The sequence below is a fragment of the Bombyx mori genome, chromosome 10 (assembly GCF_030269925.1).
Source record: "Bombyx mori chromosome 10, ASM3026992v2".
Taxonomy (NCBI): Eukaryota; Metazoa; Arthropoda; class Insecta; order Lepidoptera; family Bombycidae; genus Bombyx; species Bombyx mori.
In genome coordinates this window covers 3,740,069-3,767,569 of record NC_085116.1, presented here as the reverse complement: position 1 = coordinate 3,767,569, position 27,501 = coordinate 3,740,069, and the positions used below count along the sequence as shown (strand labels likewise).

At 36.0% G+C, this 27,501-nt stretch overlaps 1 protein-coding gene across 2 annotated transcripts in view; it reads left to right on the top strand.

Moving 5' to 3' along the window:
• The window catches only part of LOC101737550 (serine/threonine-protein kinase NLK), a 152,105-nt gene that overhangs the window by 116,645 nt on the left and 7,959 nt on the right, over nt 1-27,501 (top strand). For both annotated transcript variants that reach the window (XM_038013338.2, XM_038013337.2), the window contains exons 4-8: nt 3,266-3,372; nt 17,074-17,242; nt 24,277-24,403; nt 25,545-25,715; nt 26,612-26,831. In XM_038013338.2, the coding sequence (XP_037869266.1) occupies nt 3,266-3,372; nt 17,074-17,242; nt 24,277-24,403; nt 25,545-25,715; nt 26,612-26,831 (794 nt within the window). The remainder of the gene's footprint in view (nt 1-3,265; nt 3,373-17,073; nt 17,243-24,276; nt 24,404-25,544; nt 25,716-26,611; nt 26,832-27,501) is intronic.

The following is a 27,501-nucleotide window of genomic DNA, read 5'->3' as shown; positions in this document are numbered from 1 at the left end:
AAGACTGGATTATTCTGACGTTCGCGTTGCGTTTGAATTATTTCGGCCCCGCGCGCCGTTGTTGTTACTTGGAGATTCCGTGAATGTTGTCGACTACCGATTTTTCTTTGCTCTATTCAGCGTCGAACCCCGACAGAAGTGACACGGGAACGATGAATTATGAAAGGGCGTTACGAAACCTAAAGGGCTTTCGATCTTTGTTGCAGGTAGGGGCGTTGAATTTTAAATAAGAGGCTACGGCGTCAGCTGCTGTTGATTATTTACTCATTTATAAATTATCTTGATTTAAATGGCTTTCAGTATCTGAAGTTTAATATTGATTTTTAACTGCTAACTTTATCATTACTTTTAAATAAACATTTGAGTGATGAATATTTTCTACACTTCTTATCAAAGTTTCATTCGATTTGGACTGTATGTATTTTTTATATAAATCGCGGGATATTTTGCTGTTTGACGGTGCTTCGATAATTTTTAAATTCCGTTTTGATATATTATTGATACTTGATTAGTACTCCACTATTACTGCGATTCAAGAATGGTAATGGTCAATGTACAATATACATACATGTATTACATGAAGAATCTGACCGCTATGTTGCGTAACCGACTCTCTCACTGTCCGTTATTCCTTGTGTGTTGGGTTTGTTAAGATACCGCAATATAAACAAATGGAATTTACGAGGTAATTTTCTGAGACAATAGATGTACAAAATATTCATATTAAGAACAACATCTGAAGCTGTTCAGTTGAGAGGATTTGAATTAACTGAAGTAATTTGATTTTCAGATTTCATATAATGTTTATTCTTTGAAATATTTTCAGTCCAGTACCTTATCTAGGCTTAAAGTATTTTGAAAATTCATGAACAATCGACTTCGTAACATACTATAATATAATAATAGTTCTTCAGTCATAAGCAATGTTTCAAATTTTCGGTATAATTTTTTAAAGAAATCTTCACAAGTATCAAATTTAATAATCCACTGCATTATTATTTTTCGTTTTACGCAATTTCTTCACGGTCTACATCGCGCAGTTGCGCTGCGGGTCATGTCCAGCTACATTCTAACGTATTATCGGTACAATAACAATTTAACGAAGTGACAAGTGATTACTGCGACTGTTCTGTTTCTGACAGGGCCGAGGTTAATGTCGGATACGCACAGCCCCCAAAAATATAAGATATCTATGTATAGTGCTTCAAGCGCGCGTCTTTAATTTGTTGTAATACGGGACATTCACTGAAAATTAAACGTATAGATTAACATAATATTAATAATAATAAATATTTACTAACAATCACGCCACGTTAACTGGTCCCGTGTTAAGTTCGTAAAGAACTTGTATTACAAGTACTATACGGAAATAAATGTAAGATTTTTATTATACACATACATATATTTAATATATGTACATCCATAACCCTGGAAAAGACATTTTATATTTATCATACAAATATCATCCCTTAGCGGGATTCGAACCCGCGACCCTCTTGTGTAGTGACCATGTCACTTACCACTACACCAGACGGCCGTTAAGGATCCGATAAGGAATGTATCTGCATAAATAAACAATTCGGAAACATTTTTTCTAGCAAATTTCTTTTTGTGATAAAAAACAAAATTTAAACTTAAATTTGGCTATTGACGATAATAGCTAAAATACAGTAGAAAACAACAAGAATTGCTTCGTATGCTCAATACAAAGGTTTCGGTTCATGGGATTCTTCAATAATCTGAATTCAAACATTATTTATACACATTTTAACACAATAGGTAGTTGAACTATATGTTTGAACAAGTCCCCAATTCGTGCTCTGTAATTTTGATAATGGTCACAAGGGGGCGTGTAGCAGATAAGCGAGATAACGTTCGAGACAGCACTCGTCCCTCCGGCTCAAGGGTGGGGAAGCGAAAACCACCCTTTCGTATGTGGGGGTGTTTAAATGGCGCACTGTCTGTCACGCGCGTCCGGACAACTCAATGGGATGTTTTGGATCTTTTATTTTATGGCCCGAGGCGAGGAAGATGTAGGGGAAGGCCTGCTGAATCCTTGATCAAAACTTGAGGTCCTAAAGACTAATAATTCTTTAAAACCTTAAATTACGTAGCCAATATTACGATTAATGCGATCAATTGTGTTTGTTTTTAAATTGCCACGGAAACTCAAGGACGAGGCGAGATGTTAAACTGAGAAGAAAGTGAAGTCTAAGCCTCAACAGTATTATATAATAATAACGGGTCTTCTATACATACCTCGCTAAGCATGACTCGTGATATGAATAGGCAGGATAACGCATGCTTAGAATAAACCCTACCACCAGTAGGTAACTTGCGAATCTTCTTCTTTTTTCTTCTTTTTCTCCACCTTTTTTTCCACGAATCTGCAGATTTCAAATTTATTAAACGATTTTATTTCTTCATAGTTGTTGGTTACTACCATTTGTCAAGATGAGCTTGATAAGTATATAAAATCTATATATTAATAAGTGAAGCAAAAACTTTGTATCCCTTTTTACGAAAATTGCGCGGACGGAGGAGTATGAAATTTTCCACACTTATAGAGAATATAGAGAAGAAGTGCACAATGCTAATATTTTTTAAAATAATGCATAAAAGATACATTAAATCAATAAAGAAAACATTACACACACTACATACCATGTATTTGACGCACACACGCATGCATACTATTTATTGTCAAACTTTTGTTCTTGACGTCTGTGGTCAAATTGAGAATAGATTAAATATTGTTTGCCTTTCTTTATATTTTTTATAGTGTAGTCTTGGCGAAATTTGTGATTATAGAAGTATAAAATACAATCATAATAGTTACAAACTTACAATTCCAATTAATTATAGTCGAATTTCGACTACTGCGGGACCTCTAGTATATTAAAAAACGCATCTTTTCATTGATAGATACATAGTTAGAATGTTTATCACCGTGCTAAATCTGACGATTACGTTTATTATAGAAAACATATTCACGTATTTTGGAGAATTTAAGCGATATTTCCTTTTTTATTACATTAGACGTTTGTGGAAATGTCTACAGGTCACGCATTTTTAATTCGCGTAAAATATTCATTCTAAAACACTAATTAAGATTAAATCATTAAATATAATATTATGTATTTTAAAATATAAAACTTTTTATATTTCGTTTTACTGGTCTCGGTCTTTATGATACGCAATTATTTAAAACATGTTACGTGGTTCTCTTGTTATTTTTGAATTTTCCTTAACTAGATTATAACAGATATGTGATCACGGAGCTTCTGCAGAGTGACCTACACAAGATCATCGTGTCGCCCCAACATTTATCAGCGGACCACATTAAAGTCTTTCTGTACCAGATACTGAGAGGTCAGTGATTTTGTTTATAATAAAATACGAATTATTAACTAATAAGTATTAGATAGTCGAATGATTAACTAATAAGTATTATTAGCAATAGTAGTAGTAGTAGTAGTAGTAGTAGTAGTGTTGTGACCGAAGAATTCTTGCTTGACAACCATTTGAAAACAAATAAGATGTTTTTGGATATTAATGGAAAGTTTTTTTTTTATTGCTTAGATGGGTGGACGAGCTCATAGCCCCCCTGGTGTTAAGTGGTTATTGGAGCCCATCGACGTCTACGACGTAAATACGCCACCCCCCTTGTTTGCTTAAACTAAATATTTCGTTCAGTAATTTATTTCTATGAACATTCTAATTTTCAATTGTTTTGATGTTATATCAGCTTGAAACATTTCCTAATGAATAAAAAAGTTGAAACGTGAATTGCGCAAAAAGAAATTAATTGTTTCAATCCGTCATCTATTAAATGTTCAATGGGGAGAAAAATTTAGCCATACCTTGATAATCTTGTGTCTCTTCTTTTCTTAAATTTATCTGATATTTTTGGAATAGGTATGTATACTTTAGGAATAATTCTCAAAACCTGGATTTTGTAATCATACACTTGTCAATCTTGACATTAGCCAATCTAAATGACTAGAAAAAAAAATTCGGTTTGACTAGCAGAGTTGATATTTGGGCCAATTTTTTTTTCCCTTTGATCTCTTCTAAGAACATGTCCGTTGAATTGTTGAAACAAAATATGTTGAAAGAATTTCGTGCAAATATTTACGTGTCTTATCTCGGTAATATTACACAAAAGTGATATAGTCTTGTCACATTGTGCATAATATTAAATTATCTTCAATTTGATAATTTTCTAATATGCGCATGACTCACTCTTTCCTAGGTTTCATTAGTGCCTTGCCCATAAAGGGCATTAAAAAATTAAACACGTTGTAGCATGAGTCACGCTCCAAGGCATCCTTGTTCATAAAACGAATTTGTGTTCATAACAAACAAAGCGAGCAAGTTTACACATTCGAAAATGGATAGCGGGAAGCGACGTGGTAGCGTGTTTAAGGTTTTTTAATCACACGATGCATGATTTTTTCATATAACTTTTACTAAAAGTTCTTTATTTGTTTCAGTAAATATATGTGTGTTGTTTTAAAGTTTTGACACAGTATTTTTAGGGTTTTTTAGGTATTTTCAGTCTGTTAGGGTCACTATCTGTTCCTATGATTTAAGTTTAAAATGAACCAAGCATCCGTAGATCGCTATATATATATTTTTTAATTGCTTAGATAGGTGGACGAGCTCACAACCCACCTGGTGTTAAGTGGTTACTGGAGCCCATAGACATCTACAGCGTAAATGCGCCACCCACCTTGAGATATCAGTTCTAAGGTCTCAGTACAGTTACAACGGCTGGCCCACCCTTCAAACTGAAACGCATTACTGCTTCACGGCAGAAACAGGCAGGATGGTGGTACGTACCCGTGCGGACTCACAAGAGGTCTTACCACCAGTAATTACGCAAATTATAATTTTGCGGGTTTGATTTTTATTACACGATGTTATTCCTTCACCGTGGAAGTAAATCGTGAACATTTCTTGAGTACGTATTTCATTAGAAAAATTGGTACCCGCCTGCCTGTATAAATTTTAGTTGGGACAGGACCGGTATGATCCGCCCCACTCGACTGGCGCACATCCATTTCCGCCTCGACTCAACCTGCCGTAAATCAATTAAAACTTCCAAGTGTTCCAAGTTTGCTACTTCTAAAGTGGAAAAAACTAGCGCAATATCTTCTACCGTCTCAGGAAAAGCGCTTCATGTAGACTAATTTCGAATATCAAGAAGACCGTTCTTTAAACTCAAACCTGTCCATTGTGTATGCTAACGCTATTCATCTTAGTGGATGAAAAGAGCCTACTTGGAGCATCCAGATTTAGTAATATAAATTTGAGCAATTATTCGCTGATGTCGAGAAATTTCCCGGGAGTGACTCAAAGCGAAAGTAGAAAAATGCGGTCATTAAGCCTCCATGGTTCCGCTTGCCGCTTTTAATTAAAAACTTTATAGTTGCACCGCCTTGATGGTGCTCCGGGTTTTCTGAATGCCATATAAAATAAATCCGCCTTTAAATAGAGAACGATATTTCAGGTGACCAATCATTCTAATGTAATCCAAAAACGATACGTTTCAAGTTCAATAGTCAATTTCATACGGGTTTAACACTAAAGGTTTTGAGTATTTAATTAACTTAGTGGAGGCTTGACAAAGGTTGAATTCTAATATATATTACACCGTTGACCAAAAAATATTACGGATGGAATTACCGTGAGAAATTCAGGAAATGGAAATACGACGCACCCCTTGACCACATAACATAACTTAAAGACAAATGGATCGTGTAGAATGTTACTAAACTGGTCTATATAAAGTGTCTTTAGCTCGTACATGCGAGTAACTCGACCGTGGTCGCTCTGTTGTCGCGCAGGGCATTGGAGCACGCAAGGTATGCTAATAGTACCCGTACCTAATACCTTTCCGTATCAATAATGCATCGAGATCAACTGCCCGCGACTGTACTAGATGGCATTTCGTTTGCGTCACATTAAACAATTCTCAAATAAGATTAAAAAGCATTTTGTAATATCGTTGGGTTATTCGATTATAATACTGTTTCGATAAAGTAATGTAAACAAAGTCTGAACTCGCTACAACATCTGTATAGGGCTATAGTAGGAATCGTTTAAGCCTAAACTTTGTATTTTCTTAGATTGTTTGAGTTTTACTCTTGCTTAAGGCAGTTTATGGATTAATATTTAAAGCATAATTATATAAAGTCAGTGTGTTCATAGTTTCACCAAATTCAGATTTACCAATTCCAAATTCAGATTTACCAGTTTCGATAGTATTATAAATGTTAACCTTAATATTTCTCAATACTTGGGAATCCTATTTAGTCCTTCTCATTGCTGAGGATCGTGACCATCATGCTTAGACAGGATTTGATTTTTTCTAATGTCTTTCCAGCATTTCCGATCATTGGTCGCGTGAAATGGGGTTTCTAGTATGGTCCGGATTTGAGCGCACCAACTTATCGGGCTGCGCTCACGCGGTATTTTCCCCTTGGTTTTCCCTGTCACGAATATTCTCTCTAAGCTATCCTGATATGTTTTTTCCGAGCAAAACGACCGAAGTACTCGAGTGCGCGGCGATGGCAGAGTATTTAGAGTAGTCAACTCGACGCGAGTCAAGTCAACGCGATTCTCAGATAAGTTATCCACCCAAAAGTCTTGTTTTAATGGCGATTTTGAAATTGGACCTGTTTCGATCTGATAATGAATAATTAGTCAAATGAGCTTAAAAATAGGCCTGTATTTTTTATCACAGACAGGCTTTAATTTATTTGTATGGATTTTATAAACCGTGGCCAATGACCACAGAAGCTATAAAGTATTCTAAAATTCACATTATAAAGTGAATAAGAACAAGATTAAATCGTAAAGCAGTCTTTAATACTGTTATGGATATTGCTCTGTTCGTCGGTATCACCGATGTTGTTTCTCACATTAAGCTCATTATAAATTATAATGTCCATTAAAATTATAGATTATAATGTCTAGTATAATGCTTTTGTTCTTTATTATATATTTTGTAATTAATAAATTATAAAAATCGATTGTGGCTTAGTCTATATTCTTAAAGATGGGTTGTATAAATCCTCAAGGTATTGAATCCTCCAAAATCCACTTAATTCACATTATGTTACATCTACGTGAATCTCAGCATGGTTGGATATAACTTGCTAGTGAATGATCACACAAAGAGCTATTAGAAATATCGAAAAAAATCTGTATATATTTTCTTGAAAGAAAAATTAGCTGGTAGGGTATTCGTACGAATAATCTTTGTAAGTCCTCCTGTATTTTCTATCCAATGTTACTTCGAAGTAATACATCGAGATCCTTTCAGAATTTCTGATACGCTACAAATAGATCAGTTTTATTTATATGAAAGTTCTGTAACAGGAAATGTGCGCGTGACGTGTGTAATCTTCGTGTCAGCGTTCTCGTGAGTCGTATCGTGTCAAGTCAGTGATCCCTGTAATCCGTCACTGGACTTTTGAGTCTTAATACCGGTTTGACTCGTCTCTGGTGCGTCTTGCTGATCACACGTGCCTATGTACTGAAAAGCTGGATCACGCGAATCCAATGAATGTTTCTGCCGCGAATACCACAAAAGATGTCCATTAGGAATTCAATGACGTATCTTAAACAGTTATGTCCCTTTGGATAGAAAAATGTTTATTTTTGCGTTTTAATAAGATAACGCAAATTTGTATTTAGTTGACAAAGAAGTTCGGTTAGTGGCTTGCGTCGCCTCGGTTCCTTATGGCACTCAGTAGGCGTTGTTTTGTGGTAAATTGTTGATGAAATTTTAACAATAGCTCATCGAGAAACGCCGTGAATTTTGTGCGCGCTCTTTAGTAAAGTTTACTTAAATTCCCGTTACTCAGAATAAAGTATTGCGTGACAGCATCAATAGCACAAGGCGTGGATGCCCATTGATATATTTCTCATTTTGTCTCTTATCTCTTCCGAGCTTAGAAAATACGATCCCATGCAAGTGTTTGTAACAAACTGCTTATCTAGTTTGGATGGCCGCAGTGATTTATCCCTTAAAGATGCATTCTAAACTACAGTTGTGGGCCTCCAAGAAACTTTATCACGACCAGAGCCGTTCGACGATTGGAACTTGTTAATTTATGAGTTGACGACTTGTTGTTTATAGAGGTTTAAAATATCTGTTCCGTTTGTATGTTGTGTAAATGCTTTTGTTCATCTGGTTTTGAGTTCACTAATGGGCTTCGTGTACAAATATAAATATCGGGGAAGTTCCAGTAATTATAACGATAATTCTCTATGTTATGTGCTCGTCACGATTTATGGTAAATATTATTAGTTTATCTTTTGTTTAACAACTTGAAGTATAATAATGTTGTAATGGTTTTATATTAGAAAGTGATTAATCGTGTATTCGTTCTGTTGTTAAATTGTCGAAAATGAAAAATCTGATAAACAAAAATAATACTTACTATTTTTTAAACTTAGCTAAAAGTAGAGTTAGATGTCCCGAGGTTACCTAGAGTGTACGCACTGTTCTTCTATACTTCGACTTTCCGAAAATTTCGAGTGATTCCAAATGAAGAAGAGTTGTTCCATTTTTTCTATATTTTGTAAAGTGAGGCGGAGGGAGTTACCTTTCAAGTTTGTTTTTAGTATGTGGCGGGTAGCCATCATACAACACAAGATATTCGACAGATGCCTGAATCTCGCTTACGACAGCTTCAAGATAAGCTCGCACATATACAATTTCCGAACAACAACATTCGGACGGTCGGTCTACCGAGCAATATCAGCCGCTCGGTGGAAGATCTTCCCTATGTCGTATATCTCCCCACAAGTAAAATACCGCCTGCGAGTTGACCGTAGATCGACAGGACCCTTCTGTTCTTTTGTTCAAACATGCGGGTGTGAAATATTAAGCGTTAATTGTGAAAGCTACTTGCCTCCGGCAGGACTCGTGAGAGCGCAGAGCACGCGCATTTCGTCTTTTGTTTGTATAGACTCGATGTGCGTGAACAAACATTAAGCCGTGAAACTAGTACTGTTACGATTGCGCTTGTGGGAAAATAAATTTAACTGTTTCTTTTAAAAACGATAACGTTCTGTAGTTTTAGGAACTGGCCTGTTGGTTAGTGACCCTTGCTTCGGTACCAGTACCATAAGCACCGATCACCGTCCTCGTCGAACCCGTCGCTTGCGACGAAGGGCTCGACGAGCGAATTAACCCATAGACACAGCCAACTGAGTTTCTGATCTTCTCAGTGTGTCGCGTTTCCGACTTGGTGGTAGATTCTGCGAAGCACTGCTCTTGCTAGGGCCAGTGCTAGCAACACTCCGGTTTGAGCCTTGTGAGCTCACCTACACGTTAGGGTGACGCTGAAATAGCCTCTCAAGGCTAGTTAGGAAAAGAAGGTACCAGTGCTCTGGTTTTAAGGTGTCAAGAATTAGGTACCTTTTCTTATATGGGTTTTCTCTACCCAGAACATAAGAAGAATATTCCATATTCCCTCCACTGAACATGGAAGAGCATTTGTATATTAATTACTTTAATTCAAATTCAAATTCAAAATCATTTATTTCAACTTAGATGTCAGTATGACACACTTGTTGAATGTCAAAATACAAATAACAATGTTAACTCTACGACCGGTTCCAAAAAAAGCCACAGTCCTGAGAAGAACCGGCGAAACAAACTCAGCGGGCTTTTTTTTGTTTTTTCTCAAATATTTTCTTTTTTTTAAATAAATAAAAATATTTACAATAAAGGAAAAAACAAGTCAAAAAATACAATTAAAATAATAATAATAATAATGAAAAATGAAAAGGCCAGGTGCGAGCGACTCATTCCCACGTAGTGCCATCTAGTAAATAATCCTTAACTTTATAATATGCCTTGTAATTTTCGACTATCGAATTTTCGGCTTTCGACGATTGTGAAGCACGTAACGTAAAGTGTAACTCAATGCCTACTGGCAATGTATACTTCAAAGTTTCAATGTACACAAAAAAAAATTACAAAATTTTAAACATTCGACTAACTAAAATTATTAATTTTAAAATAAGGTCCGTTATATGAAAACGCAGACTTCGTTTAATTCTATTAAAGTTCTCAATATTATAAAATAACTAGCTGACCCGGCAAACATTGTTTTGCCATATATAAGATTTCTAGGGAATTTCTAGTGTAAAAAAAAATTAACTTATTGTAAGTGTGTAAGGATGTGGTAAAGGATGTGGTAAAAAAATGTCCAAATAAAAAAAATATGTTAGGGGTGGACAACCCTAATCACTTAAGGGTATGAAAAATAGATAGTAGCCGATTCTCAGGCTTATTGAATATGCATAAAAAATTTCATGAGAATCGGTCAAGCGGTTTCGGAGGAGTATGGGAACGAACATTGTGACACGAGAATTTTATATATTAGATTAAAACCAGTTCAGCTAGTTAAAATTTTATTATTTTTTATTAACTATATCTTTATGATTATTATAATCGCTCTAGATAGGCGGACGATTTTCTTTCCGGTCGCCGAGAGATATTAAGCTTGAGAAATGCTGTCAAAATTTCAATTATATCATCAAAGTAAAAAAATTAGATCGGAACGCGTGACTGCTTCGCCGCAGAAACCGTCTGGGCAGTAGTAGCCTAGGTAGTTTTTGCTGCAGGCACACTAAAAGTAAAGGAAGAATTATAAAAACATAAAGAATTGAAGCAATTTCATTAGAGGAACGTGCACTACCTATTAAAACTTGAGCTATAAAATATTAACGTTGGTCTAAACATAATTAAACGCGATAAACGATGTTCATTAGAGAGAGAGAGAGATAGAGAGAGACAGAGAAAAGGCCTTTTTAATGCGTCGTCCCTGAATGCATTCCGGCATGCATCCGTTACTAATGCCAACATTTTTTTAATTACATTGTTGGTATACAGTATAAATTAAAAAGGGTCATTCACCATTAATGATCATATTTATGATTATGGAGTTGATACAGTCGTCTACATTTACAGAGCAGAGGTCATCCTTACTGAATCGACATAGTTTCCAATAAAACCTTAGCATAACGACATGTCTTCAAAGGAAGCCTTCGAGGGCGATTAAGAGTGTAAACAAATCAACAGTACTTTTTTGTTATCCTTGCACTCCTCGGTATTAGGCTGAAGTAATAAAAGTATTGTATTTTTATCGGTAGTTAATATGTATGCAATTTTATTCATCATCATCATCATCAGCCTGCGGCAGTCCACTGCTGGACATAGGCCTCCCCCAAAGCTCGCCACTGAACCCGATCTTCGGTTCTACGCATCCAGTTACTGCCAGCTGCCTTGCGCAGGTCGTCGCTCCACCTAGCAGGAGGGCGTCCCACACTACGTTTGCCGGTTCGCGGTCTCCACTCCAGAACACGTCTACCCCAACGGTTATCGGTTCTGCGACATATGTGACCAGCCCACTGCCACTTCAGCTTACTAACTCTGCGAGCTATATCGATAAAAATATAACAAAAATAAATTGATACAGATCATGCTAATACAAGCGTATTAAAAACGGTGATGGTATATAACGTCAATCTTTGATATACGCCGCGTGACTCGTGTCTCTAGAGTAAAATTAATTTTGACTGAATAATCTAAATGACGTATTGCGGAGTTGGCTCGTTTCGCCTTCAACTAAGCACGCATTAGGCGGTTCTATCATAGATCAGATGCCGTGCGAGTGAAAACACTTGGGAAATTAAACTCGGAAAGCGTTGAGGTGACGTTAATTTGTTTTCGCTTTTCGTTGTAGTCGCGACCGCCGCCACGCATTCCGACTGGGATTGCTGAAGTCTAGCTTAAGGACTTGCGCAGACAATTTTAATTAAAGCTTCATATAAGTTTTGATGACTTTTATTATAAGTAATATAAGTGTTCCGATTTATTTGCAAAGTTTTGATGGCAGAAGGAGGGTTATGTTGTTAACGGAACTTACAAGTGGTGTTTAAAAGCTTTAATAAAATAATATCTAATCCTTTTTGAAATACAGAAGTATATGTAGTAAGTTTTTTTTAGTACTGAGCTTATTTTCACGGATTTTGCAGAAATGAGTAAAAGTTTTTTGAAAAAAGTACATTATAAAAAAAAATTACTCAAAAAATAATAATACACAAAGTTAATGCTAAATTCGCAGAAAAACAATCTTAAATGGTTATTTATAAATGTTATTAACTTATTAAAAACTTTGTAGGTACATGGGCGTTAAGGTAAATTTACAGCTTAATATTGCTTTTACTATTTTATATTATTATTTGTAGTATTTATTATACGATACAATCGGAGCTTTACAGTTCTCATGATGATGGAGCCGTTTGTAATTGAAGAGTAATTAATACTAAAAATAGTTTTTATTAATATCAATCTCTCGCTAAAACCTAAGGAAATACTCTAAAGAAAGACATAGATTGCCCGATGTCAATGAGGGATTATGACAACTCAACATCAAATGGGCCGTATACCGTATGCTCCTTTCAAAAGCAACAGGAAAAGCTCGTTGTGTAAAACACAAAGCTATCACAATTAACATTGAGGGCACTTTTCCTAAAAGCTTAATTACACATAATTTATAAACATGTTTATGAAATTTTCCGCGAATAATAGGTTCGGGTATTTTTGGATTTCCTTATCTGTACAAATATCTCGGGGTATCTTCAGCCTTTTATTTTCATGGCCACTTCTGTTTTGTTTGGAAAAAAAAGGGTGAATTCCACGAAAAATCGCTTATTTGATAAACGGAATTCTCTCATTAATAAATTTCTGAATATGTCTGGGAAATACCGGTATGAGACTGACAAAGTAAGTGCTTTTGTAGTTTTGTGTGTGTTTTGTACCATATGTCGCATGGTCAAGTTCTTACCACCACACCATCCCCACAGGTGGAGAACTCATTTTTTTTTTCTCTGCATTGTAAGCGTGTCGAGCCTTGTCCAACTTAACGAATACCTACTCTATAAATTAATTTATCACACCGTTCACGTTTAATTGGTCATGTCACTATAAAGCTGAAAATAGTGCTGTTAGAAGCAAATGAAAACCGAAATGTTACGGTACGAACCGCATTTTGACTGAGTTTTTTTATTAGAACCAATCTAATTCGAGCTCTAACCGCATATAACAGGAATTAATATTTTCTAATCAATTTTCGTTGTAGGACGTTTCAAAGAAATCGTTGATCAGTCTATCATCTTTTGATAAAAGTTTAGCGTTATAATTTTTTTTTCTTTTTCTTTTTTTTTCCTACCTATGCTGATAGCCTTGAGAGGCTATTTTAGCTTCACCCTAACGTGTGTAGGTGAGCTCACGGGGCTCAAACCGGAGTGTTGCTAACACTGACCCTAGCAAGAGTAGTGCTTCGCAGAATCTACCAACGAATCCGAAACGCGACCCACTGAGAAGATCCGGCGAGAAACTCAGTGGGCTGTGTCTATGGGTTAATTCGTTCGTGGTTCGACGAGGATGGTGACCGGTGCTATAATGATGATGCTTCTTTGTATGCCATAAAATAGTAAGCGATCGTAAAACGAAAAGTCAGTTCAGTACTGAGACCATTAAGTATTTTTATTTACCTTTCTTTTATTAACGTAGGGGGAAAGTCGAGTTCTTGGTTCGTCGTTAAGTCTGCTATGCGTTTAGACGGATGATGATACACGTGACTTTTGGAACGAAGTTCCTTATCGCGCGTTGTGAAAGGGGGCTAGACGGAAAAAATTCTTACGAAAAGTTGTCACGACACTTTTTAGATCCGTCATTCGGACCAATCAACGTGTAGGCGCTTATCGCGTGACATTGCTCGTATCCGATTGGTCCGCGTAATGAGTACAGTTTCTCGAGATAGCGTTTCAACAATAGTAATTTAGTTCATAGTATTGTTTTTTTCTTCTTCATAATGCCGTAATTTATTATTATAACTTAAAAAAAAAATTACAATTCCTTCACTAATTAATCGAAAGGAACTTCGTTCCATCCGGGTGTCCCTTGACACCTCTGAAGTTTTTTATTGCCTTCGAAGGTAGACTAGGTCACTTTTGATGGTAAGGAGCTATTGTTGGTCATCGAAATAACAAAAGAGCTATAGAGAGAGAGAGAGAGCCAATATGGCTAGACCAGTCGGTACTGGGCCTTTGAAAGGTCGTTTGATGATGGAGCTGTGATAGCACTAGGGGGACACCTCGACGATAGTTCATTCCAGAAACGGATCGATACGTGACATAACTGAAACCTTCTAAAAACCTTTGCATTAAAACTACATATTTGAAAAAAAAACAACTTGCTTATGGGGATAAAAAATATAACGCTGTTCATTTAGAAGAAAAGATGATAATAATTTTGTTTTGTTAAATTATATCACAAGGTAAGGTTTTTTAAATTTAAAAGACAAGAAAGAACACCCTGTAAATGTTCGTAATTAGGGTGACATTTACTATGTGTTTTTTTTGTTATTCACTATTCACTATGCATTTTTTTGTTATGTACGTATCATTTCATACATTTTCTTGGGATCTTGAAGCTTAAATTTTTAAATAAATTACGATTAAAAAAGTTTTAAATCGAATCCAACTTTAGGTATGCCTTTAATGAGAGAAAACTGTTCTGATATGGGTAAGAAAGTTTTTAAATATGTAGTGGGCGGTAGTGTCGCGATCGTCACAACCGTCAAAAACAAAACGATGGACATGAACTTTTGTAGCGTTCTTCATATTTCAAGAACACTGGAAGAGCGAGGCGTTCTCAAAAAAGAACACTAAATGACATTGTAAAAATGACTGACGCATGTTACAAAGCATTTATATTTAGTAAAGATTTAAAAATATTTCGTTTTATTATGCGTTTGGGGTATTCCATTGTCATATCGGAACACCTAATTTACCATACAACATTCCTGAAACTTTTAGGACATCACTGCGATTAAGGTAAGCACGTAGGAGCGAGGGAGATAACAATTTATCCTCATTGCATACTCAACCTTTTTGCCCAGTAATTTCGTACATACAGTACACACTTCTGCCCCACCCTTCAAACCGAAACGCATTACTGCTTCACGGCAGAAATAGGCAGGGCGGTGGTACCCACTCGCGCGTACTCACAAGAGGTCCGGTAGGACCAGTAATTACGCAAATTACAATTTTGTGGGTTTGTTTTTTAGTACACGATGTTGTTCCTTCACCGTGAAAGTCAATCGTAAACATTTCTTAAGAACTATTTCATTACAAAAATTGGTACCCGCCTGCGGGGTCCGAACCCCGTTGCATCGCTAGATATGAATGCACCGGACGGACGTCTTATCCTTTAGGCCACGACGACTACATACTTCAACCCTTACACACAAACATTTCTTTGTAATTGTGAATTGTAAAGTCGTCGTGGCCTAAAAGATAAGACGTCCGGTGCAATAGTGTTGAAGCGATGCACCGGTGTTCGAATCCCGCAGGCGGGTACCAATTTTTCTAATGAAATACGTACTCAACAAATGTTCACGATTGACTTCCACGGTGAAGGAATAACATCGTGTAATAAAAGTGAAACCCGCAAAATTATAATTTGCGTAATTACTGGTGGTAGGACCTGTTGTGAGTCCGCGCGGGTAGGTACCACCGCCCTCTGCCTATTTCTGCCGTGAAGCAGTAATGCGTTTCGGTTTGAAGGGTGGGGCAGCCGTTGTAACTATACTGAGACCTTACCACTTATATCTCAAGGTGGGTGGCGCATTTACGTTGTAGATGTCTATGCTCCAGTAACCACTTAACATCAGGTGGGCTGTGAGCTCGTCCACCCATCTAAGCAATAAAAAAAGAAAAAAAAAATTGTGTAAAAACACTGTTGTTCGTTTGTTTTAGTATTTTACAAAATTTTGTCAGAATAAATAATATCTATTTGGAATGATACAACCGGTATGAAATATCCAAAGTTACTTTAATCATTAAAAAACCGTTCACGTGTCACAAAAACGACTGAGCGAATATCCGAAATGAAAACACAAAGAACTCAGTGAATCCAATCGTCGTGTTTTTCAATAAATTACAATCGAATTTCGTCTCGAAACGTGAAAAGCGTTTTGTATTTTAAAAAAAATATAACTTTATATTAGCAATATTTTGTTTTCGATTTGCATTACGAATAGGCGAATGACGGTCGACCTGATGTTAATTGGTTAGCGGAGTTCTGATCATAAGATCTGAGAAATATTATTTGCGTTGGCACAATGACTATGCCATACTTCATGGCAGAAGTAGACAGGATTGTGTTATTAACCCGTACAGTTTTACAGCATACTCCATAGCGTAATAGTAATAGGACGAGGATACTGTTTCTACATATGGTAGAGAGTAAGAATCTAGAGATGACTGGATATGACTGTTTTCTTAGCTAAACAGACAATCGCCACAAAAATCCTTTGTTCTTTTTGGCAGCAATAATGTATTTATTTACTAGCTGACCCGGCAGACTTCGTTATGCCTCAATCGATAAATAAAAGACCTAAGCTTTTGTATAAAATAAACTTAAAACAAACAAAAGGAATCCGTCCGACGGGGGACACATCCAAGGAAAAACAAAATTGTTATTTTTATTTCATTCCGAGCATTTTCATATTTATCCACCTTTTAAACCTTCTCTGGACTTCCACAAATAATTCAAGACCAAAATTAGCCAAATCGGTCCAGCCGTTCTCGAGTTTTAGCGAGACTAACGAACAGCAATTCATTTTTATATATGTATATAGATTTGTTTATCATTCATATTTCAAGAAAAGCATGTTTTGGTACATTCAAATTGTATAATATTATATCAGGAAAGAGATGAGCCAAAATTGTTTCAATGAAACGTAATTGTATGCCAATTATTCTGATTGAAATTCAAGGCATTGCTGATCCGGGTTCAGAATGAAGATACTTTTGTATCGCGATATTTTCTGTCAACCAATATTTGTACATTTTCCTCCAATCTGATTTGAAGGATATCCACAATAGTCTCTGGTGATTGTGGGTGACTGTGATTACCAATTTAAAAAAATTAAGTAACTAAATACAATTGATTTTTTTAAATTAAATTTCCAGGTCTCAAATACCTGCATTCCGCAAGGATTCTTCATCGCGATATCAAGCCAGGAAACTTGTTAGTGAACAGCAACTGCGTACTTAAGATATGCGATTTCGGATTGGCGCGAGTCGAAGAGCCGGACGCAAACAAAAACATGACGCAGGAGGTCGTGACCCAATATTACAGGTAAGGGTGGAACGTTGTATAGTTTTAAGATACGTCGAAGTATTTGAGGCTTGCACCTTAAAACGGCCGGTCGATCGAGCGATGCGGCCATGTTGGGGTTAAAATACCACAGCCAGGTAGCAAGTTAAACCAATACGTACCTACCGGATGCGTGTTCGTGGATCCACGACGAAGATATATATGTGGTTACTGCAGCCCATAGACATCTACGACTTAAATGCGCCACCCACCTTGAGATATCAGTTCTAAGGTCTCAGTATAGTTACAACGGCTACCCCGCCCTTCAAACCGAAACGCGTTACTGCTTCACGGCAGAAATAGGCAGGGTGGTGGTAACTACCCGCGCGGACTCACAAGAGGTCCTACCACCAGTAATTACGCAAATTATAATTTTGCGGGTTTGATTTTTATTACACGATGTTATTCCTTCACCGTGGAAGTCAATCGTGAACATTGTTGAGTACGAATTTCATTAGAAAAATTGGTACCCGCCTGCGGGATTCGAACACCGGTGCATCGCTCAACACGAATGCATCGGACGTCTTATCCTTTAGGCCACGACGACTATTACTTTATGTCATCTATATAAAATATTAACCTCTTTTATGATAAATCGTATAGAGGTTACATAATATAATAAAACAAATGTCCTTTATACGACATGCAAAATGACACGAATAAGTGTCAGATGTTCGAAGTCGGTGTCATTAGTACGTGATCGTCCTCGACCCTGGAGTGTGAAACAGGGTCGCACTAGTCCAGGGCTGCCAACGTATTAAAAATACGCTTTTTTTTTCTTTTCTCGTCTCACCGACATCAGGTGAATGCAAAATGAGATGTGTGTCTTCTATATATTAATACGTGAAGCAAAAACTTTGTATCCCTTTTTTACGAAAATTGCGCGGACGGAGAAGTATGAAATTTTCCACGCTTATAGAGAATATAGAGAAGAAGTGCACAATGCTAATATTTTTTTTAAATGATGCATAAAAGATACTTTAAATCAATAAAGAAAACATTACGCACACTACCGTATATTTGACACAACACATACATAAAAATTATACTCTTTGTTTACTGTCAATTGGGAAACTTTTCTTACTGTTTAAGTCTGTGGTCGAATTGAAAATAGATTAATATTGTTTGTCTTTAATATTATTGATCTACTAGCTGACCCGGCAAACGTTGTGTTGCCTTAAATAAGATTTCTAGGGAAATTCTACTGTAGAAAAAAAAACCTCATTTAACCACATAATACCTCATTGTAAACAAAAAAAAATATCCAAAAAATTAAAATAAAAAATAAATGTTTGGGGTCGACAACCCTTTTCACTTAGGGGTATGAAAAATAGATAGTAGCCGACTCTCAGACCTACTGAACATACTATTGATACACAAATAAAACCAAAAAAACATGGCTGAAAAATGTATAGTATTGTATAGCTCTCAAATATATTAAGTGTATAATCTATGATGTATAGTGAATAAGTAAGACAGGAGACCGGCTTCGTCCTCATCCCTACTACGTGATGTTTGCTGGATGAGTGGTGACACCTGGCGGGGATAGCTGATCGATTGATAGTTGATCAGTAGTCGACCGGCGAGGGCGGGAGACCAAATTCAATTTAAAAAAAATCATAATTAAAGGAACTTCAAATTATAAACCCTGAATAAGAGTTTATCGTACTACAATTATAATATTTGATTGCCATCTTGCAACCTTATTGCGGATCTGTGCATAGAATAAAAAAAATATTGATCGGGATGGAAAAATAGGGGTTGATCGTATAAGAGTGAAAATTGAGAGTAATATGATTTTTTTTATTTTAAGTCGTGACAAAATAAAAACAAAATTCTCGCAAAAATTTTTAAAGTTTTAAATTAGCAAATAAAAAATAAGGGTTGATCGTAGAGGGGTGAAAATTGAGGATTGTATGTATTTTTGTATGTTGTATCATAAAAAAATAGAAATTAAAAATTTTGTCTAAAAAATAAATAAAAAAATTTAGGGGTGGACTACCCCTAACATTTAGGGGGATGAAAAATAGATGTTGGCCGATTCTCATAGATACCGGATAAGCACAAAAAATTTCATCAAAATCGGTCAAGCCGTTTCGGAGGAGTATGGCAACGAAAACTGTGACACGAGAATTTTATATATTAGATAGTGCAGTTTTGGCGAATACTGTGATTATATTATCGAATTATAATAGTGTTTGACAATAGAACCATAATAGTGTTTAAACTTATAATTTCAATTTATTATAGTCGAATTTCGACTACTGCGGGGCCACTAGTTGGAGTAAATATACTGAGGCCTTACAACTCATGTCTCAAGGTGGGTAGCGGCATTTACGTTGTAGATGTCTTCGGGCTCCGGTAACCACTTAACACCAGGTGGGCTGTGAGCTCGTCCACTCATCTAAGCAATAAACATAAAAAAGTTGACTCCGCATTTTTTTGTATTAGTTTAATGACTGCATGATTTTTTGATAAATTCCTACTATTTAGAGTATAGTCGATTTTCAAACTATAGACGGCTCTCATTATTTTAATTTATTTAAAACTTAGTAGCTATTTAATACGCAATAAAAACATGATTAAAATTATTACAACTGCTACTACTCGTGATCATCACACTTGCAATAGCCTCGAGAGACTTTAAAACAAGTCGTAATTAAAATTTATAGTCGAGTAAATTTTAGTGTTAAAATTTATAAAAGTGAATTTTCGAACGGCAAATGAATATAATGACCTCGCTCGGTTGACCGCAACTTTGAAAGTGGGACGCGAAAGATGATCCTCGAGTTTTGTATAGAAAACGTCATTCGCACAACGATGGTTTCTCTCTCAGGGACACGGCGGCGGCGGCGTCTAAATTATTTCGGAAGCGGTTCCGCAGTAAGCGCGCCTCATATTTCATTCTCATTGAGAACGAGTCATTTGCGAATTCTCTCCTGCGATGTCCATTCTCTGTACCTTTTTTTTTGGTGCGATGTTATTATACATTACTAGCGACCCGCCCTCGCTTCGCTTCGGAAACTGTAATTTATTATTGATTTCTCCACCATTTAATGGATGTTAACCTTCCTCTATATTATTACATATAATATATATATACTCTATATTATTACTATACTTTATGACATATAAACCTTCCTCTTCAATGACTATATCTGCTAAAAAAACCGCATTAAAAATCCGTTGCGTAGTTTTAAAGATTTAAGCATACATAGGGACAGACAGATATAGGGACAGAGAAAGCGACTTTGTTTTATACTATTTAGTGATTAGCTGACCCGACGAACTTTTTTCCGCCTTAGAGGCAATAAATGAGCAGACTTTTGATTTTATCAAGGTAAATTTTTTATTTGGATAATAAATGTAAATAAAAAAAAACAAGTATTTTAACGATTCTTTATTGGCCATGTATTTTAGTTGTTATTATTATTATTATATTTGTATTTCTTGTTCTTCTTCAGTCCTTTCACTCGCTATGTTTTGAATCCTAGTTCCTAGTTGCATTACGGCTTCGTCGGGAAAGAGTTGATAGTGTTGGTCGCGGCATGGCTTTCTTAATGATAACCTATCTCGGCACAATAAGCTAATAGAAACTCGTAACAAACACATCAGCCGGTCAACTTCAAAATTCTACTATAATTAACCATAGACTACGTTACGTTTAGCTGTCAGTTGCGTTTTGTTATTCCATATCAGTTGCGTTTTGTTATACCACGTTTTATGTCACGTCCCACGGGAACGTGATAAAAAGTGAGTCGACTATTATCAAAGGCGGCAATCTGACTTTTGGACAATGATTGGTAAATCAGAAAAACGAATTATTGACTTTGTATTCCATTGGCAGTCACAAAACTCTTCGGAACGACATCTTAGATAAATAACAGGTTAACTATTAACCTTTATTTAATGCAGGTTTTGAACCGTATTCTTTGAAGGAGACGATTATATTCAAATAAATCTGTATTGACATATCAATAAAATTTTTTTGTCCAAATGTACAGATTGCCGCCTTTGATAATAGACGACTCAAGTATCCTATGTCCTTCTCCTGGTTCTAAGCTACCTCCTCACCAATTTTCAACCAAATCAGTTCAGCCGTTCTTGAGTTATAAATAGTGTAACTAACACGACTTTCTTTTATATATATAAATATAGATTTTGATGACTGCTTTGGTGTAATGGTTAATGCTCATGGTAATTAATTCGCTTTCAATTCCCGTACGGAGCGAGTATCATCAGAAGTTTGGGTGGCCAGTTCTTGTCTAGTATGTTTAGAAGTTGATCTAAGTAAAGGGCACGATGTTGAACATTTATATCCTTAAATTATAATAAAAATCATTATACTGTAATTAAAAAAAAAGTATGTATGTAGTTTCATCGTCCGCCCGGATTTTTTTTACCAACGTGCAATGAACTGCGAAGTGTTTAAGATCTAAATTTCCTTTCGTCCGCGTTGAAACTTGTCGTCATAAAACGGAATGACTTTGTTTGCCTGTTATATTTTCGAATTTTAATACCTACTCTTATAGATGTGTTTATTATTCAATTCTACGTCTTATGTGTTCAAAAAATAAAATTTATCAAGTCACGGATATTAGTTTTAAATTTAATGTCACATGAAAAAAATACAAAAATATTTCGTTTGTTTTTTTTTCGTTTTTATTGCATTGAATGGTAGAAGAGTTCTAAAGCTTCGAGGTCGCATTGGTATTCTGTAAAGGCTGTTCCAACCATTGAACCCGAATATGTGCCTGATACGCGGCAGAAATCGTCAGAATTATGCTGATGTGGTATTCTAAGGTTTTAGTGCTGTTGTTACATAATGATTCTTAAAATCAACCTCTCGCCGGGATACGCTTTCCGAGCCAGAATATGGTCTGAATTTATAGTTAAAAGTAAATTTTAAGAAAATTGCGACTCAACCATAATCGGTGGTACTCACTTAAAAATAATATATCAATACAATAATAATAAACTAGAACTGACGTCTACTCATATAATAAAACCTGTCAATGAAATTTTCTAAAATTTAAAAGTAAGAACACTATTGAAATTTTTAATGAAGGATATGAAATATATTTTTTTCAGTCGATGCCTTAAAGAACATTTTCTAACAAATTTAACACGGTTTTATTCGCTTCGTATGTATTTATGTTTGTTTGTACATAACGGAATCCTTGAACGTTAATGTCGCCGATTCAAAAACCCCGATTAACTTGAAAATTTGCACGGACCGATGGAAATAATTCTTAATCTTCTTCTAATATATAAAATTCTCGTGTCACAATGTTCGTTCCCATACTCCTCCGAAACCGCTTGACCGATTCTCATGAAATTTTTTATGAATATTCAGTAAGCCTGAGAATCGGCTACTATCTATTTTTCATACCCCTAAGTGATTAGGGTTGTCCACCCCTAACATATTTTTTTTATTTGGTCTTTTTTTTTTGTTATAATGAGGTATTATGTGGTTGAATGAGGTTTTGTTATTTTTATTATATATTCCCTCATCGTTTACAGCGCTACATACCTCTTTCACTCATTTACCACATCCTTACACACTTACAATAAGTTAGTTTTTTTTCTACACTAGAAATTCCCTATAAATCTTATATATGGCAAAACAATGTTTGCCGGGTCAGCTAGTAATATTATATAATTATTAACATTAGAAGTCCCGCAGTAGTCGAAATTCGACTATAATTAATTGGAATTGTATAATATGTTTGTACACTATTATGATTGTATCTTATACTTCTATAATCACAAATTTCGCCAAGGCTATAAATAATATTAATAAAGACAAACAATATTTAATGAATTCTCAATTTGACAACAGACGTCAAGAACAAAAGCTTGACAATTAATAGTATGCATGCGTGTGTGCGTCAAATACTTGGTATGTAGTGTGTGTAATGTTTTCTTTATTGATTTAATGTATCTTTTATGCTTTATTTAAAAAAAATATTAGCATTGTGAACTTCTTCTCTATATTCCCTATGAGTGTGGAAAATTTCATACTTCTCCGTCCGCGCAATTTTCTTAAAAAGGGATAGAAAGTTTTTGCTTCACGTATTAATATATAGGTAATAATTCGCTTTATATCGAGCGAAGATATAAAATTGTTGTCCTGATCAGTATCAACAGGATGAAAGAAAGAAAGATTAAATTAATTGTTATTTAAATGTGTTTTCTTAGTTTTTAAATTAGAAGTATTTTATATCCGTCATCCAAAAAGTTCAATTGAGTAAAATCTAACTTTTTAATAATTCGTGATTGTTTCGAAGGTCTTTTGTTTGGAATTTCACGACATTCTGGTCGGATTAGTTGGAAACGTTCATTGAGTGACACGGGCCTTGACGATGTCTATCTTTAGTTATTTTGAGACTTAATGATGTTACGGTTGCTTCCTTATCAACAATGCAATACTTCAAGGAGGACAGAGACGCATACGTTAATAAAAAGGCAGGTATTCAGCGCGGGTAGGTACTACCACCCTGCCTATTTCTGCCGTGAAGCAGCAATGCATTTCGGTTTGAAGGGTGGGGTAGCCGTTGTAACTATACTGAGACCTTAGAACTTATATCTCAAGGTGGATGGCGCATTTACGTTGTAGATGTCAATGGGCTTCAGCAACCATTTAACGCCAGGTGGGCTCTGAGGTTGTCCACCCACTTAAGCAATAAATAAATAATAGTTTAAAAAACTAAAAAAATACGCTTTTATAGAAAATCCCACTAAAAATAGAAAATAAATCTTAATAAATATGAATTAAAGATAGTGTAAGAAAAAATGATTTTACTGTAAGAAAAGCGTGGAGTGCATGGTATAGTACAGTAGCTATAAATATTTTATGAATAGATATGAGTAGAAGGGTTATTTTGTTAATATCCTGTTAATCCGACGTTTTGGAGGGGGTCAAAATTATGTTCACGTCTGAAGCTAATGAAAGCGTATTAAAAAAAGTTATCTATGGGGATATTTGAAAAAAAAAACCTCTGATTATGTTCCAGAGCCCCTGAGATTCTGATGGGAGCGAACCATTACACAGCAGCTGTTGACGTCTGGTCGGTCGGCTGTATATTCGGCGAGCTACTTGGCAGGCGTATCTTATTCCAGGCACAGAGTCCCGTTCAACAGGTGAGTGTAGCATATGTCAAAAGTTAATTACATACAAACTCAATAGTCAAGTGAGAGAAGAATCGGCGTTTTTCATTTTATTTATTTATTTATGTACACATAAAAAGGAAGACATAGTACAGAGTAATAGGAAAATTATGTACAAAGGCACTGCTTATTTCTTTAAGAAATCTTTTCCAGCAGACCTGCGAGAGGATTATGAGAATAATAATTAAAAGTGATGAGTGTGTGTAGAACATCTAAAATAACAAATACAACATTAGAATTATAGTAATGCACACACACATAGCAAATATTGTTAAACTTGAATACAAAATATTATAAGTAACACAGTATATACGTAGAGTATAGTACAATGTTCATTCGTTTGATGAGAGATAGAATTGTTTGACCTTAGTTTTATTAGTATTCGCTCAGAAATCCAAATCTATCATAATCACTTATAATTTTTTTTGTATATTGTTATTATACAAAATAGACAAAATACAAATACAAATTTTATTTAAAAAAAAAAGTGGGTAGTACTAAAATTCCTAACCAAAGAGAGTGGTAAACGACAATCACTTGTCAAACCGGAGGAAATGGTACATACATATTTCATTTGTTTTTACTTATATATGTATATATAAGTGTTAGACAGAGAGAGACAGAGGACTATTGTTAGAATTGACGTCACACTTTATGTTTGTTACAAATTCCAACACAGGAAGTGTTCCTTAAAGACGATAAAGCATCCCCTCTGAAAATTTTTAATCGATTTTCCTTGACCTTGATTATACTATACTGTAATATGTATTTAGGGGACAAAGGTTTTTTTTTATTGCTTAGATGGGTGGACGAACTCACAGCCCACCTGGTATTAAGTGGTTACTGGAGCCCATAGACATCTACAACGTAAATGCGCACATCCATCTTGAGATATAAGTTCTAAGGTCTCAAGTATAGTTACAACGGCTGCCCTACCCTTCGAACCGAAACGCATTACTGCTTCACGGCAGAAATAGGGGCAGGGTGGTAGTACCTACCCGCGCGAACTCACAAGATATCCTACCACCAGTGCATCACAAGAGGTCCTACCACCAGTGCATCACCGATCACCGGGTTGGTTCTCGCATCCAAAAAATATGAACGAAAATTCTAGTTGGAGTTGATAACTGATCTGCTGGGCACGCCGTCGCTTGAGGATATGCGTCACGCGTGTGCAGGAGCCCGCGCACACATGCTTCGCCGCGCGCCCCGCCCCCCTGCCCTCGCGGCCCTCTACACGCTCTCCGTTCAAGCCACACACGAGGCCGTGCATCTACTCGCGCAGGTCTGTGACGTCAGCTTCACAATGATAATAATATTATGTTCAACAAAATAGGTAGTGCAATCGGTCGAGGTCGAGTCGAGGGTCGTAGGTTCGATTCCCGCATCGGCCAAACATTTTTGTGATGAACAGGTTTGTTTTGGTCTATGTCTGGGTATTTACTATCAATATATGTATATATTTAGACGTATGTAAGGACTTTTTGGCGGGAACGCGAGGAGTGAAGCTGTGTGATTTGTTTTATTTTGTCTATTTAGTGTTTCTTCAGGTTTAAATGTGTAATAACGGTGGTTTATTAACTGTTTCGTATCTGTGACAGTGCAACAATGTGGGAAAATCAAACAAAGCCGCTGAACGTAACTTCTCGGGATCCTCCAAAAAGTCCACCGAAAAAGTCTCAGTAAATGTCCATTTTACTGAGATTATATTTCATACCATATCATATCATCTCATTTCATTTCACTTTATTTCATATTATCATTTTTCATAAAATTATAAATATAAATTAAGATAAGACTTGACCTAAATGTCTTAGTTACCAGGTCATAAAATCCCTTAAAAAAGACTTATATAAGTATGCCTGTCCCAAGGGCGGATCCAGCTTTGGCGCCAGGAGGGGGTCACATAGTCGTGGGCAAGCTAAGAACTTATAATTTAATTTTGATAACAATAGATAATAAATAAATCATGATGTTCTTCAATTAGTCCAAGTTAGTTCAAGTCCTGGAACTAGCTCAGGGGGGGGTCATGACCCCCATGACCCCCATGACCCCCCCCCCCTGGATCCGCCGTTGGCCTGTCCTAATTTGGGGCCGATTGGGGGCGATTTGTTCCAAGTTATTATTTTTAAAATGTTCTAAAACTATATTCCTTTAACCAAACTTGAAATGTGATTCCAGATGTTGGTATTCGATCCAGCCAAGAGGATTTCCGTAGTGGACGCACTAGCACATCCTTACCTCGAAGAAGGGCGACTCCGTTATCACTCATGCATGTGCAAGTGCTGTTACAACGCCCCCCCAGCAGCCAGGCACTATTCTCCAGACTTGGAGCCGGTGGCGCCGCATCCCTTCCACGATGCATGGGAACGGAAGCTCACCTCCGTGCATCAGGTCAAAGGTACAAATGAGCCGTTAAGTGGACTACAATAGCTTATAAAATAACTTTAAAATTACAGGACATTTTAAGGTTTTTGCGTATCACAGAGGACGTCCCATTATATAGTTTTTAACACTGCGCTGCCCCCGATTGAGGGTAATTTCAGATTTCCACTATCTACAACTGTTATTAACATAATGCCCAGAGGCTGTTTTTGCTGCTTATCTTTCGACTCTCAAATAAGTTTCCTCCTCCTTACGGTGAAATGTACTTCTTCAAACGAGGCTTGAAAGGAATTCGCAATAGCAGGTAATCTTTGTGTCCCTGATAATCTTGAACTTGGACGCGGTCTATAAACCCTTACATTATGATTTATAACTAACAACTACAAGTCTATACATTTCTGTAATGAATCATCTCTCAAATTATGAATTGATCTACTTTTTACTATACATTCTTCTTATATACCAGCGCTACTACATTTGAGGAAACATAGTTTTTACAAAAGTAACAAATATCGGAAGTAGATAATTTCAAATATCCTCCCAAGATTAGTGGGATTAAAAATATGTGTAAACGTTCCACGTTCAACGGCCACAAGCTATCTCAACAAGGATATTAAGCCCGATCTTAGTACAGATGTGGACCTTGCTAACAAATAAGACGTTAAAGCTAACGTTAAAAAAAAAGA